Below are 23,748 nucleotides of genomic sequence, written 5' to 3'. Positions count from 1 at the left end.
GGCCAATTTTCAGCTTTCAGCGCTGTTGCACTTTGGTTACAGTGTTGCATGACCGCACAATTGTCAAACTAAATTTGTATCTTTTTTTTAGGACAAATAGCACTCTCTTTTGGTGGTATTTAATCACCATTAAGGTTTATATTTTTTGGCAAACAAACAAAACAAGACCAAAAATTTGGAAAAAAAAAAAATTTTAGTTTCTGTTATAAAGTTTTGTAAATAAGTAATTTTTCTCCTTCACCGATGGTCGCAGATGAGGCTGCACCTATATGCGGCACTGACAGCCAGCACTGATGGGCACGATTAGCCACACTGATCATCAGGGCACTTGATGATCAGTGTAGCTGTCCCCTCTGAGAAATGCTGCTTACCAGTTCTCGTGTTAGCGTGAGGAGAGGACTGCCAATAACCAGCATTTCCTATTTACGCTGTGATTGGATACAGCTGATCACATGCTAAAAGGCCGCTGTGATTGGCCCTTTACCTGGACAAGTAATCAGCTGTGTCTGAAGGACACAGCAATCACAGACTGCGCCAGGTGAGCACCCCAGCGGGCACTCGGGCGGCATGATTCTTGGAGGATGTCCATGGATACCCTCCCAGAGCTAGCCGACCATGCCGTAGCTGTCTTTTAGTTATAGTGTGGTCGGGGATTGGTTAAAGAACTATCGTGATTATTTAAAAATATGACACATGATGGTCCATAAATGGTATAAATGCAAGATGCCTATAAGCGGTATAAAAGCAAGATACCTTGCTTTGTCTCTGCAATGAACTCATTTTATTGAATGGTGTCCTGCTTCTACAATGCAAGGAACTGGGCTGCTCACAACATTGAAATGCATGATATTATGTGGCCTGGCCGCTTGCTTCCTAGCAACCACTGATGCTGTGCAGCTCTGCAACCAGCATTCTAGCAACCAATGAAGCAGGATCACCTGGTAGCAGATCCAGCTAAGCCCATCACTGCTCAGAGGCAATGGAACAGGGGAACCGATACACCCACATCCCTTGCATACCTAGTAATACAACTGAGCAGCAACTGATGATTTAAACGAGTGCTGGCAATCAATGCAAAATAAATATTTGTCCCCTTGTTAGGTGGTCTGAAAGTAGTGGGGGAAAAGGGGTGCACTGTCAACCACATTTTTAAGGAACAGAGCCATGGAGAAAGTGCTACCAGCACTTTGTAACCCAAAAGGCAAGAGATACAAGTAAAATGATTGGTGAGATTTCTTTAAAACTCCATTATGTATCCAGTCTTTCCATCATGTGCTAGTTGTTAGACCGACCGTAATCTGTCTTTTTGTTTCTTTATGTCCATGCTTCAAACCCAGCACCGATACCTGCTTCTCAAACTACACTGACAAACTGTATGCTGTCAATTTTATATGGTTCTACTGGCCAAATGTTGCGGCCATTTTCATTAACTGAATTCTCGCATCAAAAATAAACTTCAGAAAAACCCCCTCCCAAAAAAACTCTAGGCACTGATTTTTTTTCTCCCAAAAAGGTCCCCCAAAACACTAAAAAAAATTCAGTAGATCTCAGTCCTTTACAGCAAAGCCCCCCCCCCCCCCACAGTAATCACTTTATGCAACTGAATGTCCTCACTCTTGACCTGAATGATGCAGGTCATTCAAACCTGGAAGACTGAGGACATACTGTGAGGCAGGGTATTATCCACCACCCAAAAGAATATCACCACACTGTTTTGCACTCACAGTGTAATAATGCAGAAAGCTGCATTCATATAATTTCAGTTCCACTCTCCGCACCATTGAGGACTGCAGGAAAAAGATCTAAAGAAGAGGATGACCCTGTACCTCACATCTCACACGACCAGCCTGAAGACGTCAGAAAAAAAAGAGTGCATTAATTCCCTACCTAAGGGCTTATTGGTGACCAGCGTGTTCTTAGTGTTGACCTGTGTTTGAAATGCATGTCAAATGCAGGTTAGCACATTTGCCAAAAAGGTGAAATTACACTTTAAAAGCAGAGCTCTAGGCAAACTAAATACTTGAAATGGATAAGTGTGAACAGTTTTAACTGCCAAAGACATGCAATGCTGTTCAGTCAGTGTTGTAATTTGCACAACCCAGCTGGACAGCATAACCAAACCGGTGAAAAATTCCTTTTTTATTACTTTTATTGCTGATCCACACTGTATGTGTGTGTCACTTTCCAATTCATGAATCATAAACACATATTTAGCTTGTTAAAATGCGTGTCCAGGCCTTCTAAAAGTCGTTTAGTTTACCTCCAATGAGGGTTTAAATGCCTGTAAAAAGAAGAATACTGTATATTCTCACAGCGTACTGCAATACAATTGGTGAGAAGTAGGTAAAACATTGGGAATGAGTTCTCAAGAATCCTGGTGTCAACTGCACGCCCAATGGGAGACTAAATAACATCATCACACTGCTGACTCCTTGTCCAGTGAGCAGGCAGGGTGATCAATGAAAGCTGCAAAGCTGAAACTGAAACAGTGGAGACACTTATTGAACATGCAGTGTGACCAAAGTGTAAGCAGAAGTTTCTGAACAGAATTACAGATTAAGCAGTTCATTTTTGGCTTCTACTATATATGCACACACACGAGATACTATATCCATTGGACAATGGAAGTATCAATGGAGGTATCAATGGAAGTATTTATCTAGTCCAATGGCGTTAAACACCTTTTAGTGAGCACACAAATTGATACATCTGTCCATAAAAAAAAGGAAAAAAAATACAACAAAAAAAACAAAAACCACCTAAAATTATTAGTACTCATATAAAATATAATCTATGTTTGTACACATGCATGTATACATAGACACATGATTGCTCCTGAACTGGGTGTTTTAATTCATCCCATGGCCAAACATTTTATTTAGAATACAGGCTACAAACAAGTATTGCTGGTTGGCCTACAATGTGTTTATTTTGGTTTGTTCTTCCAATCAAATCTCTTTCTGCATGGATAGTCAATGCCCAATGTGTTTTTTTGTTTTTTTTTTTGTGACCGAGATTATACCATGTGATTGACAGACAGGAAAGAAAGCAGATTAGATAGTGGGACCATGAAAAAAAACTAAACAAAAGAAAAAACAATAGCATCAAGTCAAACATGCGCCTCTCATACAAAAAAATGAGCAGGGTGTATAAATAGTTTTTCGGATAGCAGCTGACTGTTGGGTAGCTGGGCATTAAACAGAACTGAGAAACTATACTCTAGACAAAAAAACAAAAAAAAAAAAAACACAAAAAACACAACAACACTACACAAGCCTTTTAGTACTCATTTACTGCAGATCAGACATCGTCTGGTCAAAGGATCAGACCATAGCCAAACAAAATCTATATTGAGCTTAAAGACCAAGAGCTTGTTAACCACAGATGCTGCAAGCTTCAACGCAGCTAAAATGCAAAGCCAGGAACATACATTGCTCTCAGTGGAGCCAGTTCAAAGCAATGCATTGTGTTGTCCGGTGTTGGCAAAAAAAAAAAAATAGACTTGGTATATTTTATTTCATCACATTGCAAGGAAAGCTTTGGCCGACATCCACTGCTACTTTTGGGCAATAAAGGCAAAAAAAAAAAACCTGTGAACACAGAGCGCAATCTGGGGTAAAAAAAAAAAAAAAAAAAAGCTTTAATGGCAGGTCAAGTGTACATTAGCATCTTCTTCCATGACAATCACCACTTGTATGGGCACTTACAAAAAAACAAAAAACCACCATGAGTGTTTTATGTGGTCATTCAGCTGCCACTTCCTACACAGCAATAAATGTGACACTTGTCATCTTCATGGCAGTTTGCAAGCATCAATTCTGCTTTATTAGCATAAGGTACTCATAAACATTAGATGATCTGCCATCAATGTCACATAAATCAGACTGTTCTACAATCCATGGGTCGTAAAACAAAAACACATGACATGTAATCAGGATGAGGTTAACAAGATCAGCTGGGTTAGAATGATATGGACAATCCAAGCTAGCTTACACCTATTTTCCATTACTGCATCAGCGCTGATCTATAGGTTTTAACTAAACATACCTGAACTCCTTAAAAAGCCAAGTGTCATTGATTCACTAAAGTGTCACCCTACCATGAAGGGATTAAACAGCAACTGTCACACAAAGCTCAACAGCTAGATCACACAGTGGGTGGGGGCAAGTATTCCCACCATAGCACATCATGGGGTATACATCATAAGCCATTATATCTGGCAGATAGATTTGCCTAGTTCCATATTTTAGTGTTATGGTACCAATGAGGTGTGTAATATGAAGAGTTGCTGTTCAGACAGCACATTTCTCAAAGAGAATTTACATTGGCACTTTCAGCTAGAGTTCATTGGTTGAAATTGTATAAAAAGTGCCACTCTCCAAAGTATCCTTTTCTGGAGAGCAGCATTGGCTAAATGGCTACCATACCATCTGTTACCTCAACAACTATCAGATTTTGCAACGCACTGCATGTTACATACACAAAAAGCCTCTGTAGCATCTGCTGCATGTAAAGCAGATGCATACTACTGTTAAATCCCACAGGGAAAACGAACAAGAGAAATGAAGTTCCACATCAAAAAGGGAATGATGCCCATCTCCTAAACACATGACTGTCACACATCCTCAAACAGAACTGGATACTTTATTTCCCGGTAGCGTTTTCTGTATTTCAGTTAATAGTTAGTGCTCTGTCCACTGTTGTTCTTCATACACTCCAGTGAGAGTGGAGATTATACAGTTAATCAATCCTAATAAACTGAGGCTAAGCCTGATGATATTGAATGTGATCTGAGCCATAAGTGAATTTTGATGAGTAACCAGTAAGAGATCACATTTCACAAGCCGTCCCTATCCGCTGTGGTGTTCAGAATACACTGCCGGATCAGATATAAAAACAATTCACTACCTACCCAGGCAAGTTCTGATTGTCACCTTTAAAATCACATACAGAAAGGTCTTATGATGTCATTTAAATCGAAGCTTCCATAACAAATCTTGGATCAATTTTTAGTTTAAACCCAATGTAAACTTCAATGTAGATAATCATTCTATGCATCATTTTACCAAGTTTCATCAATGGATCATATTCTTCAATGATCCAGTCATCAGATAATGTGTTTTTTTATACACCTACAGGACTACTTGTATGTAAACAGGAACTAAAATGCTTAACCAAAATTAATATACACCAGGTTTTTACCAAAATTATTAGATACAATTTACAGATTATAATTGCAATTAAGTCAGGTTTTTTTTTTTACAGATATGTTTTAATAATGCTTACAGCACATGAACAGATGTAAGCCCAATCCGACGAGATGGCGTAATTTATTTTAATAGGAATCAGAGAGGCAACATGGCCCCGAGTTGCTAAGAAACCACTTCCCTGTTGAAAAGGACTACTACTTGCATGTATGCTTCAACAACCTGAGAAATAATGGTGACTGCTCGCTCAAAATCCCAGGGAGCCTGGGGCCAAAACAAGACCCCAATCTTCAGATAAAAGGGGGCAAAAGCCTTAGGAAAAACTGCATGGGGATTCTATGGACTGATCTGGTTTTCCTTGTTTATAAACAAGTAGATCATAAATATAAAAAAGGCAAAAAGGGGCACACAAATAACTGATGATCTCTAAATGAAATAAAAAATATATAGAATGATAATTGATTATCTAAGTTGGGTCTGCTGGTAAACGATCCATATTCCCTTATAAATAAAACAAATATGTTAGGCTATCTGCAATCACACAATCCACATTATTTGCTAAGCTTTTTAGAAGAAAATAAAGGATGAAGAAAGGACACAGACATAGAGGATGAGGTAAGAGAGTGAGACTGCCAGTGGAAAAGCCTCACACAACAACTCTCTGGGTACCTTTTCTCTCCTGGCTTTGTTCTGTTGCTTCCTCTGCTGCAGTTTCCATGGCTGGCTTCATCCCATGCACCAAAAATGCCTTTTTAATTCAGCCCTCCAACAAACACTTTCCTGTCTTACTTAGCTGTAGATTTGCTTCTCTGTCTCCTATTTACAGCAGCAGTGATTGAGTGCCTCTGTTTTGCACTCCACTAGATTACAGCCCTTTTCCAAGATGTAGACTTGTCAGCTCCAATTCCGCTCTGCCTCCTGGTCCTCCAAGATTTCTGCCAGAAAACAGTCATACGTCATGCAGGATCCCTTGCTAGAAAATGGCCATTCGGAGCTCGATTGTACCCAGACTTGCTGAGGAACTGAATCCAGTAAGAGGGGGAAATCTGCTGACACTCCCCCCCCCCCCTTTTTCTCAGGCTCAACCACTCCTATTCCCTCCAAAGCCTCCCTCATAAAATGCTAATGGCTCTTCATAATTTAAGGATGCACATGTGACACCACCACAGGGATGTTTGGGAAGCAGAAGAGTTCCCGTGTCACATGGCATTCAGAAGTGGAAGCCTTCCATGTCATTATTTGCCTGTCTGAGAAAGGTCTACTGCATTATCACACAGGCTTTCCCCCAAGGGGCCATTTTCTCACTTTGCCAGTTGATTGATGCCATATGCATTATACTTTGCACACACTATGGCTTTGTGCTAGCTAAAAAGCAGCACTGACCACGAGGATCCCATTCTGTATGTGTCACGGAAACATACTGTTCGCTTGTACAATTTTAAGGATAACACGGCACAGACCTCTATCTACAACATAAGAATGGAGATAAACTAAACTAAATAGTGGAATTTTTAAACGTTAAAGGCAGGAACCAGCTGGAGAAGAAGTTACAATCCAGCTGTCCATTTTTATGCTTTGTAAACTTCCTGCACTATTTAGGAATAGCTTTACGGCTAAATGCATAATATACAGTACATTTTATGAAAATACATGTCAATTTTGTATGTCAACTGGGTAAATATTTGCCTTAATGTTTCCATTCCCTAAGCAATAAAACTCAGTATTTTCATAATCTGCTATATCAGTTGTTTTAGAACACGTTCTTCACACTTTTCAGTAAAAGGGACAAATCGCCTATTTTACAAATCAATTTTCTGAATGAATCAAAACTCAAATGAATGAATACATTTTACTTGAATTTTTTATAATTATTAGCACAAAATTTTTAACAGAGAAAAAACTTCCAAAAAAGCTGTAGCCCATCAGAAATGGCCCCCCTTTCATCAGGGTCCCCATCAGAGCCGGCCGCCCCTTTTTTCAGGGTCCCCATCAGTGATGCCCCCCTTTTTTTAGGGTCCCCATCAGAGATGCCCCCCTTTCTTCAGGGTCCCCATCAGAGATGCCCCCCTTTCTTCAGGGTCCCCATCAGAGATGCCTCCCTTTCTTCAGGGTCCCCATCAGAGATGCCCCCCTTTCATCAGAGTCCCCATCAGAGATGCCCCCCTTTCATCACGGTCCCCATCAGAGATGCCCCCCTTTCATCACGGTCCCCATCAGAGATGCCCCCCTTTCATCAGGGTCCCCATCAGAGACGCCCTTCTTGCATCAGGGTCCCCATCCGAGACGCCCTCCTTTCATCAGGGTCCCCATCAGAGACATCCCCCTTTCATCAGGGTCCCTATCAGAGACTTCCCCCTTTCAACAGGGTCCCCCATCGGACACACACCCCTTTCAACAGGGTCCTCCATCAGATGTCCCCCTTTCAACAGGGTCCTCCATCAGAGTGTCCCCCCTTTTATCAGGGTCCCCGTCACACTCCCCTTTCATCAGGGTTTCCATCAGAGATCCCCCTTCATCAGGGTCCCCATCAGAGTCCCCCCTTTCATCAGAGGGCCAGATAAAATCTTGCATATTTGGCCTGTGGGCTGTAGTGTGAAGGTTCCTATTTTAAGGCCTGTGCACACCAGATGTGTAGGGACTATGCTGGCAGCTATTTTTTAGGGGTTTTTTTTTTTGTTGTATTTGTAGCCTCCCTAGTGGTCTGATTATGTCAGTATTTCTGTGCTCAAAGCGGTACATTTTTTTTGTATGGAAATATGTAGTTTTTTTCATTGTAGGCCTGTAATTTTTAGGAATAACTCACTGAAATCTGTCCAAACAAGAGTCTAGTAAACATCCCGGATATGTTAAAATTTGAAACACAAAATCATAAATTATAATAGAATAAATAATCATAAAAAAAATAAATAAAAAATTGAATGCAATAATATAAACAAACCAAAAACACTGAAATTTGAAATAGAGTGCCAACGTCGCAAAATCGTTTTCAGTGTCTGATGATGAATTTCCCCACGAATCATTATCACTCAATTCTGCAAGTGGTTCTGATTTACTATCGCTGTTCTCTAGCTGGTCTAAAACTGCTTTTGACCTAAAGGGACGCTTTTTGGACGCCATGGACATTTCTCAGTTTCAAGGCAGAAAGAACCGTAAAATTGCAGGTAGGGTATAGGACAAAAGTACTAGGGACAAAATGTATGTGAAATGCTTTGATACAGTAATGTTTTACTGTGATTTTAGTGTATTTACTGAATGTCACTTTTAAAATTTTTAAATTTCCCGCCCATTCCGTCCCGACGTCACAAGGAACGGAACCCGGAAGACAGATGCCAGCATTGGCCGGAGGAGATTACAGAGGACACTGCAGGAGGGACATCGCGGGAGCGCAGGTAAGTGCAGAAGAGATCCCGGAGCAACGCTGCAAGGTATTCCCGAGTGTAGCTCGGGTTTACTGCTTGTGGTGCTGAAACTTTACCCCGAGCTACACTCGGGAATACCTTGCAGGGAGGTTAAGTGCAGAAGGCTCCAACACCAACCACCATCTATTGTAGCAAAAACGCTGCTTTTTGCATTTAAAAAAGTCCCTGACCCTTTCAAAAATGCAGCAGCTCAAAAAGCATAGATGTGGACATACCCCATAGGAAACCATGTTAAGTGGACTGTAGTGCGTTTCTGCAAAAAGCACTAAAAATGCATTGGTGTGAACCATAGGCAAGCGGAGGGGGCAGCACTAGAAGCCAATCAGGCTCTGCTGCATGCTGAGAGGGAACATAAAGACAAGAACAGAGAAAGGAGAGTAGATGACTTATCTGCGTGTTGCTGCTCCTTCATTGCCAAATTAGCAGGCTTGATGTAAAGAGATATCACTGCATTCCTCAATTCCAACAGAAAGAGTGGCATCAACCTCCTGGTTGTGCTGCCTGGCAGAGGTGTATTAATTGCACAGGTGGCTGGACATTATTACAAACCCTTTGGTACATAAGAAAGGTCACATGTGAGCTTTCTAACCGTATTTTTAGCTGATGCCTGGAGGTCAGATTTAAACGAAGGCCGGCTATAATGGGAAAAAGTTCATCTGATTTCTGTTGAATCAACAAAAATGTGAGCTGAGGGTGTCCCAGCAAACAACAACAAGCTTGATAAGAGTCACTTTAAATATGAACTGAGCTGGGTGGAAAATGAGATCAGCCAAAATGTGACTGCAAACCATCAGGTGCAGTCACTGCCTCGAAGAACCACTGATTACAACTAGACAGTGGAAGATAGTGGAAGATAGTGGAAGCTCCTCCATCCACACTATTATTGGGAGCTGGTACCTGACATAAATAGGTTAAAAAAAAAAAATAAAATAAAAGAAGAAAAAGGGGGGTGGCGTGCTGTGGGATAGGAGAGATTAGGAAAAAAAAAAAAAACAGAACTTCCCTGTGCTGTGCAACCCAGATTACATTTTGTTTTGACTGAAATGTGTTTAAGGTACAAATTCACTGTTGCACAGTTCATCCAGTATAATAATGTTCAAAAAAATTAAAGGAACACTTTGAAAACACATCAAATCTAAAATGGGGAAAAATCATGCTGGATATCTATACTGATGTGGACTGGGTAATGTGTGAGGAACGTAAGGATGCCCCATCATTTGATGGAAATGAAAATTATCAACTTACAGAGGACTGAATTCAAAGACACCTTGAAAATCAAAGTGAAAAATTATGCAGCAGGCTAGTCCATTTTGCTGAAGTTTCATTGCATCAACTCAAAATGGTACTCAGTAGTCTGTATGGCCCCCACATACTTGTATGCATGCCTGACAATGTCGGGGTATGCTAATGAGACAACGGAGGATATCCTAGGGTATTTCCTTCCAGATTTGGACCAGGCCATCATGGACTTCCTAGACAGTATGAGGTGCAACCTGGTGGCGTTGGATGGACCGAAACAGGATATCCCAGAGATGTTCTATTGAATTTAGGTCAGGCGAGCGAGGGGGCCATTCAATGGTATTAATTCCTTCATCCTCCATGAACTGCCTCCATACTCTCGCCACATGAGGCTGGGCATTGTCATGCACCAGGAGAAACCCAGGACCCACTGCACCAGCGCAGAGTCTGACAATGGGTCCAAAAATTTCATTCCAACACCTAATGGCAGTCAGGGTGCCATTGCTTAACCTGTAGAGGTCTGTGCGTCCCTCCATGGATATGCCTCCCCAGACCATCACTGACCCACCACCAAAACGGTCATGTACAATGTTACAGGCAGCATAACATTCTTCTGCCTTCTGCAGACCCTTTCACATGTCACATGTGCTCAGGGTGAACCTGCTCTCATCTTTGAAAAGCACAGGGTGCCAGTGGCGGACCTGCCAATTCTGGTGTTCAATGGCAAATGCCAATCGAGCTGTATGGTGCTGGGCAGTGAGCACAGGGACCACTAGAGGATGTCGGGCCCTCAGGCCACCCTCATGAAGTCTGTTTCTGATTGTTTGGTCAGAGACATTCACACCAGTGGTCTGCTGGAGGTCATTTTGTAGGGCTCTGGAAGTGCTCATCCTGTTCTTCCTTGCACAAAGGAGCAGATACCGGTCCTGCTAATGGGTTAAGGACCTTCTAAGGCCCTGTTCAGCTCTCCTAGAATAACTACCTGTCTCCTGGAATCTCCTCCATGCTCTTGAAACTGTGCTAGGAGACACAGCAAACCTTCTGGCAATGGCATATATTGATGTGCCATTCTGGAGGAGTTGGACTGCCTGTGCAACCTCTGTAGGTTCCAGGTATTGCCTCATGCTACCACTTGTGACACCGACCCTAGCCAAATGCAAAACTAGTGAAAAAAAGTCAGAAAAGATAAATAGGGAAAAATATGTCAGTGGTCTCCACCTAAAAAACCATTCCTGTTTTGGGGGTCATCTCATTGTTGCCCATTTAGTGCACCTGTTTATTTAATTAACACCAAAGCAGCTGAAACGTATTAACAACCCCCTCTGCTACTTAATTGACCAGATCAATATCCCAGGAGTTTAACTGACTTTATGCTATACCCAGATTAAAAAGTGTTCCTTTAATTTTTTGAGAAGTATGTATAACAGCAAACCTCTCAACATCAGTTCTAGAACTAGTATACATGCATTCAGGAGTTTTGGTGCACTTTCACCAAAACCGTGAGACACAACAGAACTCTATGGGAAAGCCCAGCTAATCCACGAGTACACAGAGCTGCACATGGGGTGCGGGAAAATCGTACCACATCAGTGTGAAAGAGCTCTTCATATTTTCTTCATCTGTCTCACAACATGAATGGAAAGAGTGTGATCAGACCCAAATGAATGACGAATGGGGCTATTATACATGTGCCCCAAGACACTAAATAATTCGAGCATCATTTATTTTATTTTAATCAAATAACTGTTTTCACTGTGATTTCCACAAATCATTTCATTTTCTACAGTAAATCACAGAAAAACTTAAAAATATTTCCAAGTACGCTCACTGAAATGTTATCAAGTTTATAGTTCGTGAATTACCCTGCAAACAAAAAAAAATAAATACATAGGATGGCACAGTAACAACTACATGAAAAATAATTATTATGTACATTACAAGGGGAAGATGTGTTATTCAGCTATTGGTTTTGTGAACTGCATAAAAATGGATTGGAGTTATAATGTGCACATATGGCAGCTGTGATTAAGCAGCTTGCAGTGAAGACTACAGTGCAGCAACTCGACAACAGCGCAGTCCCCATGTGGCATCAGGTCTGCCATCTTTCAAAAGACAGCGGTCACATAAAAACCGCGCTCAATCTTCAGTCACAAGATGCTGAAACACCTGTATACTGGATAGGTAACAAGGGCAGAACAATTATGTTTTATAATGAAATGCTTCCATTCTGTTAAGTAAAGAGCCTATTAAAAACCCTCAAGCAATCAAACAGATGGCACACAGAGCCACAGAGCTTCTGTGGGTGTAGAGTAGAAAGCTTGAAAAAGATCCGAGGTTTGCAAGGAAAACGGAGCCAATTATTATTAAGGGAATGAGAAGAGATACAAAAATCTATAGAAAACATCGAATGTGCTGCATAATATTCACAGCACTATTCTAAATGTAATGACAGCAATACTATATGTATATGTTGGAACTGATTTATTTCAACTGTAGGTAAGGAAGGAAAAGTGCAGTCGCTGAGAGCAAAACAAGTTTTCCTGTTAATGCTAAGATATATTATGCGTTCCCCTTCTTCCATCTTTTACATCATAGCCCCAGTCAGGGCTGCTGTTAGAAACCACGGGGCCCCATACAGCCAACCTGACAGCACGCCCCCCCCCCCCCCAAGAAAAAAACAGCAACAGTTTACTATGCTTCAGTTATGAATGAACACAGTGAGTGATTGGTATCAACATATTTACCAGGCTCTTCCCCCACTCTACATCCTGCAGGATCCAATTGCATGCTTGCAGCTGACACTGGGAAGGAAAAGAGAAAATCTGGCAGCACTGAAGGGGTGGAGGCACACAGGGGAGCCTAGGCAGCAGGGGGGAAATGTATGGTGCACAAGGAGAGTGATGGGTGTGGGGGGAGAGGCAATTACTGGAACCGATCCCCTGTATGGCTCTTTCAGCTGCAGCAGAAGGGATTGGTTCCAGTAATTGCCCCCCCCCCCCGCCCGAGCTGATCACCATCCCTGCCCATATTGGATTCACCCATCTGCATGGGCCCCCGTTGGACTGGGCTCCGTACAGGTGGACTGGTGGTACCCTTTATCCAAGGCCCTGGCCCCAGTACATAATCTTTGCACACTGGTTTATGTGGTGACACTGGGGGGAGACTATGTGGACCCTAAGGGGTTAAGGGCAATGTATAATATTTTTGCATTTATTTTCAACCCTTGAAAAGATGCCTTTTCACCCAACATGCACATCCAAAAGAATTTTGTATATGTAGCCTGTGAAAAGGCAGGTCTGACAAGTTAACCTTAGGCTGGAGTCAGATGAGCGATCTGCCGCTAGCAAAAAAAAAAATCCAGCTTCCGAAAAGGCAATGCTCAGTACACACAATGAGAAAAATCGGATGAAAAATACTGCTTTTGGAACTTTCGCCCGATAATCTGATTCTTTGTACACAGCTTTCGAGAGCCAATAATGACAGTTCATGCAAAAATTTCCACAGGAACAAGCTCTAAAGTTTCTCGTAGGATATCAGAACTAACAATTTTCGTTTAATCAGTACAGTATTCATCTGTAGAAAAAAAAAAATAATTTGAGTGTCCAAGATCGCGCATGCTCGGAAACTACAGAATACATTACATCACTTCTCAAGTTGTATTCTGTCTTTAGAAAATTTTCATAACGTAGTAACCTCTTCATTTTCAATATGAGACTATCATGCAAAAAAAAAAAAAAAACACACAAGACTATCATTCGTCCAATATTCTCATTTTGTGTACTAGGCTTACAGTAGATCTAAAAGGCAAAAACTTCTTGTTTTGTTTTGTATAGAGCAGAGTGGGATTAGAATGCTTGTCTGTCTGTGCTTCCCCATTCATGAGATTCACACTCTCTTTTTGTCCTGTTTATCATTATCATTGAAGAGTAAGTAAAAGAAAATCCAAAACTCTGGGTTGTCCTCAGAAAAGTAATAGAGGAAATCTTCCAATGGGGACACTAGCTCTGGTGACCTGGGGGTCCCCAAGGAATGACCTTATTTTGCAGGGATTTCCTCTTACTTCCTGTGTAGCTATGGGGCAGGAAGTGAAGGGAAATCTCCACAATGGGACACAGATGGCAGTACAAAAAAAATCTGACAGGAGTTCTAAACCTCCCTTGCTCTATCCAAAATAAAAATAAAAAGTTTTTCCTATAGTTCTACTTGAAGGCCGATTCTTTGCCACCAGCAATCCAGCTTTTAGCACTTTGGCCCAATGGCCAGTGTTGGGGTAACCAAGAGGCTGCCCTTCTGTCCCTATGAAATTGCTCAGTGATTTGTTGCTCCCATCATTAGCAATCAAGAGTCAGCAGTGTTTGGGCCAGCAATTTAAAGCAATTCTGGATCGCTAGTGGCAGAATTGGAATCAGCCTTATGGTATTTCACGTTGGTGCTGAATGCAGAATATTCAGTGACCATGTTTTGTAGGCAATGCTCAGTTAGCACTGCCAAGGCTCTTCCATGAAGAAAGAAAAATGAAATTGATGGGAGTGTGCAGCCTAAACAGTCCGTGCAATATTGGAGGTCAGTAATCCAGGATCAAAATCCAAAGAACACGAAATGCGTACTAAGCCAAATTCCATATATGGTCATATTATTGAACAATTTCAACAGGAAACAAATGGAAATCTTCCCAAATTAGGGAAATACCCTCTTAGGCTGTTGTTACCAAACCAGCTGTGCTCGTTGAGATTTCCACTCCACTCCCATTAGTTTCTGTCTTGGTGACAATGATCAGCAAGGCAAAAAGAGTGTGTAAATCTACCTTGGGAGATGGGTTGGGTGTGAAGGGCACAGACATCAAATAAAACATTACAGGGGTTCTACCCCTGCTCTATAAAAAAAAAAAAAATACATTTGGCATTAGATATTCCTTAAGGTTTTGTACCATTACAATTTGGAATTCCTTTTTAATTTCATTCCATACGGAAAAAGGAGAGAATTACCAGACAGGGCCACTCCCTATAAAGCCTCAGTGATGGATATACTGTATGTTATTCATGCTGACAGCTGGCAGTAAGATATACAACCTTGAAATTTGCCAAAAGAAAAAAAGGATGTAAATATCTGCATTTCATGATCCTTATAAAGAATATGGGACATAGATCAATAGGTATCCGTGACCTACTTATTCTGCTGGGCATCATTTCAGAAACCTTTGGTCTGTTCACAGGTGGTTTTAGATCGGGATTTCCCCAACCATAAAAGCCCCTTTAAGTCCATAGGAATTCAAATTCCTCTTGCTAGGGTAAAGAAACCATCTATTATTATAAAGAGTGATCTTTTTTGGCCCCCTGTAGACCACCCCTAGCATATGAATCAGATACTCAACATACAGAAAGGCCAAGATTTGTGTTTTGGAAATATTTGACCTTTTATGGGCCTTTGTGATAGCTTTTTGTATCATCCCCATGCAATCTAAAGCAAACAGGATGTGTGAATCCAAGCAGGCCGTTGGAGTTTCCAGGAAAATATACAGTTGTGTGAGAACATTGGAGTCACCCGTAACTAGCTAAAATACTGTGTGCAATATAATGAAATCCACATAGCCAGCAATTATTTGTAATGCTGACAGCAGTAACATAAAATGTTATCTGTCCCACAGTAATAGGCAAGCCATTTACACAAATCACCGTGTGCAACAGTCCGCACTTGAAATAATTAAGGGCTGTAATATACGGCCTGAAATATCCAAGTGACAGGACCAGTTCAAGCCTTGGTTGTGATAATCAGGCTGTGTAGGTGTTAAATTCTGAGCAAGCTTTTATTACTGCACAGCACTTCCAATGGTTCATATTGTTTGTACCATGGCAGGCCCAGGCAGAGAGCTCACACCACCTGTTCTTCCCAGTGAAACAGAAGCCTGTGTGTGATCAACACACCATTCCTTTACATTACGGTTTACCTACTTCTATATGGTGTTAAAAGGTTTTTTTTTGTTTTGTTTTAAATAAACTAAAGCTGGCCATAGATGACACTTTTTTTCTTCAGATTCCTCCATTCACACAAACAAGGTGGATGGAAGAATGGCGGGATTCTTCCACCAACCTCATTCGTGTGGATGGAGGAATCTGAACTGGGATATTGTATTCTTACAGCAAGACCCTCCGTTGTCAGAATACACTGATCAACGGCTGCAGATACTGATCGACAAAAGTTTTCCAGCTTGTCCGTTCTATGTTGAACGGGGAAGGCCATACACAGATCAAAAGTCAGCCAGTCTTTGCTGAACTGTTCATAAATCCAATCAGACTATGGCCAGCTGTAGGAGATCAGAATAAATTTAATTTTATAAGTTTGCTTTTTTCCAGTTTGATGATGAAGCCGACCACACCACCAGTCGGGCACACTGCCATCATTTCTGCCATCACTGTGGCTTTACAGGCTTTTTTTATGCGGCAAGTTTGTGAGTATGTTTTTTGTATTTTTAAACATTTTAATAAACCTTGGATAATTTGCTATGTGTTTGCACCACCTGTTTTTTCTTTTTTCATTTTTGTCAACACAACTGCTGTTCACTGGATATTTTCTCTTTTTCTGACCACTCTCTGTAAACCCTAAAGATGGTTGTGTGTGAAAATCCCAGTAGATCAGTAGTTTTTGAAATACTCAGATCAGCCCGCCTGGCACCAACAACCATGCCATGTCTAAAGTCGCTTAAATCTCCTTTCTTCCTCATTCTGATGCTCCGTTTTGATCTTCAGCAAGTTGTCTTCACCATGTCTAGATGCCTAAATGCATTGAGTTGCTGCCATGTGATTGGCTAATTATCAATTTGTGTTATCAAGCAATTGAACAAAGAGGTCGGTGAGTATATAACTGGTTGCAATGTATGAAAATGTGCAATAAAGTGTGCCACCTCCACCAGTTAAGTAATAACTGGTAACAGTAATTTTACAGTAAAATGACATGCTGTGCCATAAATCTGTTTATATCTGGTCCATGCATGTTGTGTTTTCCTGGCAACACTGTATCAGAATAAATTGCTTTGGATGTTCAGAGCATTTCAAACTGCAGTAGTTGCAAAACTTCACAAGCAGATTTCAAGGTCTCAGCGAGCTGCTATTGTTTCACACAAAGATGCCCTGTATCTGATTGTCAAGGTTATCCTTTCACACTTTGTAGTCAATAGGAAAAAAACTCTTCATTCTGTATGGCTAGTGGTCTGGGAAACTAAGAAAAGTAATACACTGGATTATGGCCCACTAGCTACAAGTGCACTGGCAGAGCAGAGGTGTAACAAAGAGCCATGGGGTCCCTGCACTCATACAAATGTCCATTCAGCCGTCGGCTGCAAATTTTCAGTAATAATGTGGTGTAGATTCTAGCCTAATAACTCTGCTAGAGGCTCAAATAGCACATAATAGAAGTGAGGAAAAGATTGTGAAGGAGGTAAAAGCTGCTTTATTACAGAATTTATAAGGATCAGTTAGAGAAGTAATTGTTTGATCCCTCTGCCTTCATAGGCCTAGTAGCCATTGCTGGTTCCACATTGGTTAGACAGGAAAGGAACATGTAGTCTTGCTTTTGCACTATACATTCATACCATATGTTAGATTTGGTTTCCACTGATGATACTCTGCAACTTTGGTGTATGCAGTTTGGTGTTAAAAGAAAAGTAAAGTAAAAAAGTTTTAGGGGAATAAAGCAATGAACATTATAAGGACAGATTTCGTTAATGAATGTTACTGTAATCCACGTAATATTTATATGCAGATATCCCAACTTGAATGGTCCAGCCAAAACTTTTTTTCATGGGGACACAGATGCCCATAAAAGCACTTTTTTGACTGAAGAAGTGTGAATCTCTGAGATGCTTTTATTGCTGTTTGTGTGCCTATTGGGAAGATTCCCATCTTTCTGTGTAATAAGCAGGACAGGAAATAACTGGAAACGTGCGCCAGAGGATTTGTGCCGACTGTATGCAAAGTTGGAGTTTCTCTTTAAAGGCCCTTTCACACCACATGCAGTGCAGTGTTTTTTCTGTATCAAAAAGACATGGAAAAGTAGGTTATATGGGTTTCGATGGCATAGTTCACACCAGGTCAGTGCGTTCTAATGGTTTTAGAAAGAAAAACAACAAGGTACTGCTTTTTTCTGCACGGAGCTGTACTGGAACATAGTAAAAAGCATCAAAAACGCTTCAAAATAGCACTGGACCCCAATACAGGGGAAACAGGATAATGAAGCAAAGGAAAAGCATTGTCTTGAAAATAAAAAGATTTTTCAGTTCAAATGACCCAAAAAAGTAAAAAAAGAAAGCATATAGAAACGCATCAAAAATGCACTGGAATGCGTTGAAAAAAAGTGCATGCAGAAAGGCATCCAGAACAGATCTAGAGGACATTTTTGTGGTGCGGACTGGCCCTAAATCTTCTAATTTGTTTTAATAAAGTTATTAACATAATATCGCTGCTTTTGTAGCCAGCACTGTAAAGGTGCCTGCTCTTACCCTTTTTATCACCGCCTGCTGACCAGTGCAGTACTTCAGTACCCAAAGAAGCCTATGTATGGTCAGGTATGGTCCTCCACATACCATCTGCTGGGGATTAGCTGCTTTAGGGGGCCCAAGCCATGCTCTGTAAGAGGCAGAATGTAATCTGTTTGTATCCCCCCCAATAGATCAGGTATTGTACTACACAGCTCTTTTGTGTGACTGATGCAAACGATGGGATGATTAGGGTGGGGATAAGGACAGACGAGCTGTTTCATGTAGCAGTATATGTGTGCTGAAGTTCAGAGCGAGTCTAAAAAGAATATTTCTCAAGCCTCATAAGGGTTTTCTGTTTGTCTTGGATCTGTCATATTTTTTATCTAACCAAGCTCATTTCACGCTAGCAGAAAGATGCAAACAAATTGTTTCCCATTTCATTTAGCTGGGTGTTTATAGAAGCTGGTTGTGTGGTTTTCAAAAAAGGTGCTTTCTGCTTTAAGCTAAGGTGAAAAGACCCTTCAGCTGACGGAATGTGACCAGCCCAAAGTATATGGGTTTCTGAATTGAAAGCTAGTGATAGTAGTTCTGTAGCACCTCTGTATTTGTGCATCTATGCAATAATCCACAATCGTAGTGGAACAGGTGAAGCAGCACTACAACCTCCACTGCAATCTAAAGCTCCAGGGACCAGGTGCCTCAGGCTAAATAGATTTTGATCACATCCGATATTGCATAGACCATAAGGAAAATCTGTCAGTCTGGTAAATCAGTGAAAATTGGTTATCATGTAAAGGAAAATGGTGAGTTGTAGTCGAAATAGAAAGCCAATATGTTTTGGCCGTCAGGCCTTCATCATGGCTGAGCCATGGATAAAGGCCTCAAACAGCCAAAACATGTTGGCTTTCTGCTAAGCTGTAACTTACTATTTTGCATTAAAGTATATTCATTTTCGCTAATCTGCCAGAGTACCGGCTTTTCCTTGTAGTCCACAATGGTATTTCTGCAGCCTGTGCATGTTTGTATCGCTATATGAAATAAAAAGCATAGACGTGTGCTACAAAGTAATAGCAACAGTTTAGATCATTGCGCTCTTTATCAAGATAATGATAGCAACAGTTTAGATCATTAGTCTGCTGTTTTATCAAGATAGAGATATAGGTGTGTGAGTATGTATGTATGTATGTATGTATATATAAATATATATACACACACACTTTTTAATACCACTTATAAAATTACATTTAGTCTGATCTCCTACAGCTGGCCATAGTCTGACTGGATTTATGAACAGTTCAGCAAAGACTGGCTGACTTTTGATCTGTGTATGGCCTTCCCCGTTCAACATAAATTGGTCACTAGAACGGACAAGCTGGAAAACTTTTGTCGATCAGTGGCTGCAGCTGTTGATCAGTGTATTCTGACAACGGAGGGTCTTGCTGTAAGAATACAATATCCCAGTTCAGATTCCTCCATCCACACGAATGAGGTTGGTGGAAGAATCCCGAGATTCTTCCATCCACCTTGTATGTGTGAATGGTGTGGTCGGCCCTTTGACGTGTTTCGGGAATGTGTCCCTTTCCTCAGGCTTCAGCTCTGAGGAAAGGGACACGTCCCTGAAACGCGTCAAAGGGCCGACCAAACCACCAGTCGGACACACTGCCATCATTTTGGCCATCACTGTGGCCTTACCGGCTTTTATATGCACTAAGTTTGTGAGTATGTTTTTTGTCTTTTTAAAAATTTTAATAAACCTTGGATAATGCGTCACCTATTTGCTTTTTTCCAGTTCGTTGATATCCCCATCTAAGGAGGGCTGCATCTCCGGGACTTTATCCATAGGTCACTCACACATCTGATTCCCTGGCCTCTCGATGGTATTGCCCCCTTTGAGGCGCTGGAGAGTTAGTACTTTTGTCCTGTGTGGACGAAAATGCCTTGCTGATGTCAGAGGAGAATGGGCACACTGGTTCAAGATGATAGAAAGGCAATAGTAACTCATCAATATGGACCAAAATCTCTGAGGAATATTTCCAACACCTTATTAAATCTATGCCACAAAGAATTAAGGCAGTTCTGAAGGCAAAAAGGGAGTCCAACCCGGTACTAGCAAGGTGTACCTAATAAAGTTGCTGTTGAGTGTATATACACAGTACTGTGGTAGAAACTGTATTATATAGTTTCATATGCTGTGATGAGTTATTACCATTTAGATACTGTTACGGTAAAAGGTTATACCAGAGTCGTTAACGTCCAACCGGGACTTTTAATTTTACAGGTATAAAAAGGGATGATAGCGTGGAGGTATTACACGTTGTAGTAAGTGGCAAGTGTGTCTTATTACTGATAGGCGGTGCACATGTTGCAGGCCAGCCCAAAGACGGTTAATCAAGATGGCAGACAAAAGTGTTACTGCATGCATGGAACAGTGTGTGGTGATGAAATTTCTTGTGAACGAAGGTGTAAAACCCTGATATCTACAGGAGACATGAAAACACAGTGATGAGTCGCTCAGCCACAGTAAGAAATTTTAATGGTGCAAGTATTTAAAAAGTGGCTGCAAGTCCTTCAGTGACAATCCCAGGTGTGGTGGTTCCCAGCACACAACAGTCATTCCTGTAAACATCCAGCATGCGGAACGCCTGATCCTGGCTAAATCGACACATAACCTGTCGTGAAATTACACAAGAGATAAATCTTTCTGTGGAAATGGTGAACACAAATGATGACGAAGTAAAGCAGGCTGTCTTATGACAGTTCAGGAGTACTGACAACGAAGCTTTCCAGGCATTAAACACTGGGATAAGTTTGTAAATGAGGCAGGGGAGCATGTTGAAAAATAAGTGCAGTTTCCACTCCTAGAAATCTGTTTTTTTATTATATAAACTCAAAAGTCCTGGTTCGCCGTGAACATCGCTCATACATTTTCAGCTCTGACCTGTTTCAATTATTACAGTTTATTTAAATTTTATGAAGGTGGATTGGTTTGTTTACGCAACATAAAAAAAAATACAATTTGTAAATTTTTGAAGAAACTGTGCCATTAGGCTTAGATGAGAAAGTCCACCCAATCAACCTAATCATATACCCAACATAACTCCATGTCACCAGAATCAGAAAGCTCAGACTATTTCTGAGTATGTCTGAAGCATCTTGTCACATGATGCCATAAACCTCTTTGTGATGTTGGTTGCCTCAAATATAAAAAGGTGAGAAACCACCTTTTGTACAGATGACTGGTGACAATCAGACATCAAAGTTATAAACTGCTCTAAGTTGGCAAGCTTAGCACCAGCCTGCTGATGCAGTTAAAGTTTCCCAATAGCTATGTCCAGCAACTTTGTAACTCTCGCTATGCAAAACAAGACCCAATAGCTTTACCGACATGGCTAAAATACACAGCGGTCAGTTGGCACTTAAAAAAAATGCCTGTTCATTGACCAGTTTACTAAATTTCCTTGGGGTTCAATAAGCAACTCAAAGACATTAACTCCTTAGCCTCATAAATCTGTCTACTTACTGACTCTGGTCTGCAAGATTTTACTGCCAAAAGTACTATAGATATATAAATTATTTGTAATTGCAAATTGAGAAAATGGAATGTGCACTTCAAGAACATACAACGTGCATATATGAAAATTCTCTCTGGAGAGAGCTCAAGTGGGTTTGAACTAAGATGCGAACATGACTGAGCTTAAACCTGCTAACCACTGACTTTAGAATGGGTATGTTTGGGCAAAGATAATATGTTTAAAAAAAGCCCAGACCGTCAACAGAAAAGGCTAAGCTTGGCACTCCTAACCCCTGACCACAGGGAAAGGCAGTTCCAGGATAAGAAAGGACATTACCTGATTAGATAACCAAACTCAAAAATTAGTCAGAAGTGAGAGCATTGTCAGGGCAAAAAGTTTAAATGAATAGAAGGGAAAACCTTAAGCTGGAAGAAAATTAAAACGGTACTGACCATTAATCAACAATGTCTGCATAAAAGGTAGGCAAGAGTATACCATAATTCAGACTGGTGTGTAGAACACCAGGACTAGATGGAGGCAAAGAGCTCCTTCCAACCAACACCCAAAGGCCTTCCTAGGGTATAATAGCCACACTTCATCGACTGTAGTAGATTAAGAAAAGGGGGGAAAGGGGGGGGGGGGTTGAGGCAGAAAACACTCCAACCACCAAAAACATCAGCAGTGACAGTTGAAAAAGAGTAGGTTTCAAGCGATTACCTCCTCTATAGGGTAACAGAGCTAGATATACTCTTGTGAAAACACAGGTGCCTTAGGCATATAACCAATGTGTTCTATGCACATGAGTGGATATCAACCCCATGTGAAACACATGCTTAGATGCCAAAGCAGTGGGCTCCAAACACACCATAACAAGAGGGCTTGCCCTTGTGATGGATGGGTCATCTTTAGGGGATTTGATCTATAGTGGTGTGGTCTCACAAAAAGTCACTGCCAACAGAGTATAAAGAATCACTCCTGTTATTTCAAACTGGGACCTGCAGTATGCAGGGAGTCTTACAGTCTATCTGTGAAATCCCAAAGGAGTAAGAACAATATCACCCAGTTTGCCTGCATGCTTGGGATGGTGGATCACTGGGGTGTTTACAGTTGGCAGAGACCACTTAGCAAAGAAATGTTCTTTCAAAGGGAAAAAAACTCCCATCACATTCTCAGAAGGGGCTCAGGATTCTACAGATTGTTTCCGGTCCTCATAGAGGACTTAAATATCCTGTACATGCTTAAAGTGTTACTAAAACCACAACATTAAAATCAGCCTGTATATGCAGTAAAGCATGCTTGATATACTCACTGTGGAACCTAAGGGGTAAATCCTCTGCATTGTGTAAACATGCTGTTGATCCTGACTTCTCTGATCCTCCCCTTTTTCCAGTGCCCCCCTCGTATCTCCTGAGAAGACATATTGTGTGGAGACACACTCCACAGTTTGGTGTGTATTGCTAGAGAGGTTTGTTTCTTCTTGGCAGACTGCATGTGATCAGCACAGAGCCAATCAGCACTGTCAAGACAAAAGGTCAGGGGTTCTGCATCCTCCTAGAGCAGAAAACTCCTCCTACAAGCTTTAACCAGTGCTCTGCTGAACACTGATAGAAGTCACAAGACAGTTCTAACTGCTGATGAGAAAAAGTATTTAGCAGTTTATATCTGCGAAAATAACTGCATTTCCATGTAGTGTGTACTATAGGAGACCAAAGAGAAAGAATGCAGGGTCCTGAGTTTAGTAACACTTTAAGTACCAGGTGTAGCGGGAAGGCATTTGCAGCTTCTTTTAAATGCAGGGTAGTAAGTACTGCAATCAGGTTAAAAAAAAACAAAACACCTCTGTAAATCATAGTCATATGCAGTTTGCTTTGAAAAAAAGACTTTGGGTACTTTGGGTCTCA

At 41.1% G+C, this 23,748-nt stretch overlaps 1 protein-coding gene across 5 annotated transcripts in view; it reads right to left on the bottom strand.

Moving 5' to 3' along the window:
• The window catches only part of GPM6B (glycoprotein M6B), a 162,942-nt gene that overhangs the window by 51,425 nt on the left and 87,769 nt on the right, over positions 1 to 23,748 (bottom strand). The window contains exon 1 of one of the 5 annotated variants that reach the window (XM_089652982.1): positions 5,877 to 6,233. The exons of 1 other annotated variant lie outside the window; for it this stretch is intronic. In XM_089652982.1, the coding sequence (XP_089509108.1) occupies positions 5,877 to 5,937 (61 nt within the window). In that variant the 5' untranslated portion in view covers positions 5,938 to 6,233. Of the gene's footprint in view, positions 1 to 5,876; positions 6,234 to 23,748 lie in introns of those variants that run through there. 3 more of the 5 variants (XM_089652985.1, XM_089652984.1, XM_089652986.1) reach the window with 3 other exon arrangements.

Source organism: Staurois parvus, unplaced genomic scaffold (genome assembly GCF_062004578.1).
Source record: "Staurois parvus isolate SC_StPar_1 unplaced genomic scaffold, SC_StPar_1.0 ptg000696l, whole genome shotgun sequence".
In the NCBI taxonomy this organism is placed as follows: Eukaryota; Metazoa; Chordata; class Amphibia; order Anura; family Ranidae; genus Staurois; species Staurois parvus.
Note: the sequence above shows the minus strand (reverse complement) of the source record. Positions and strands in the feature narration are given on the sequence as shown.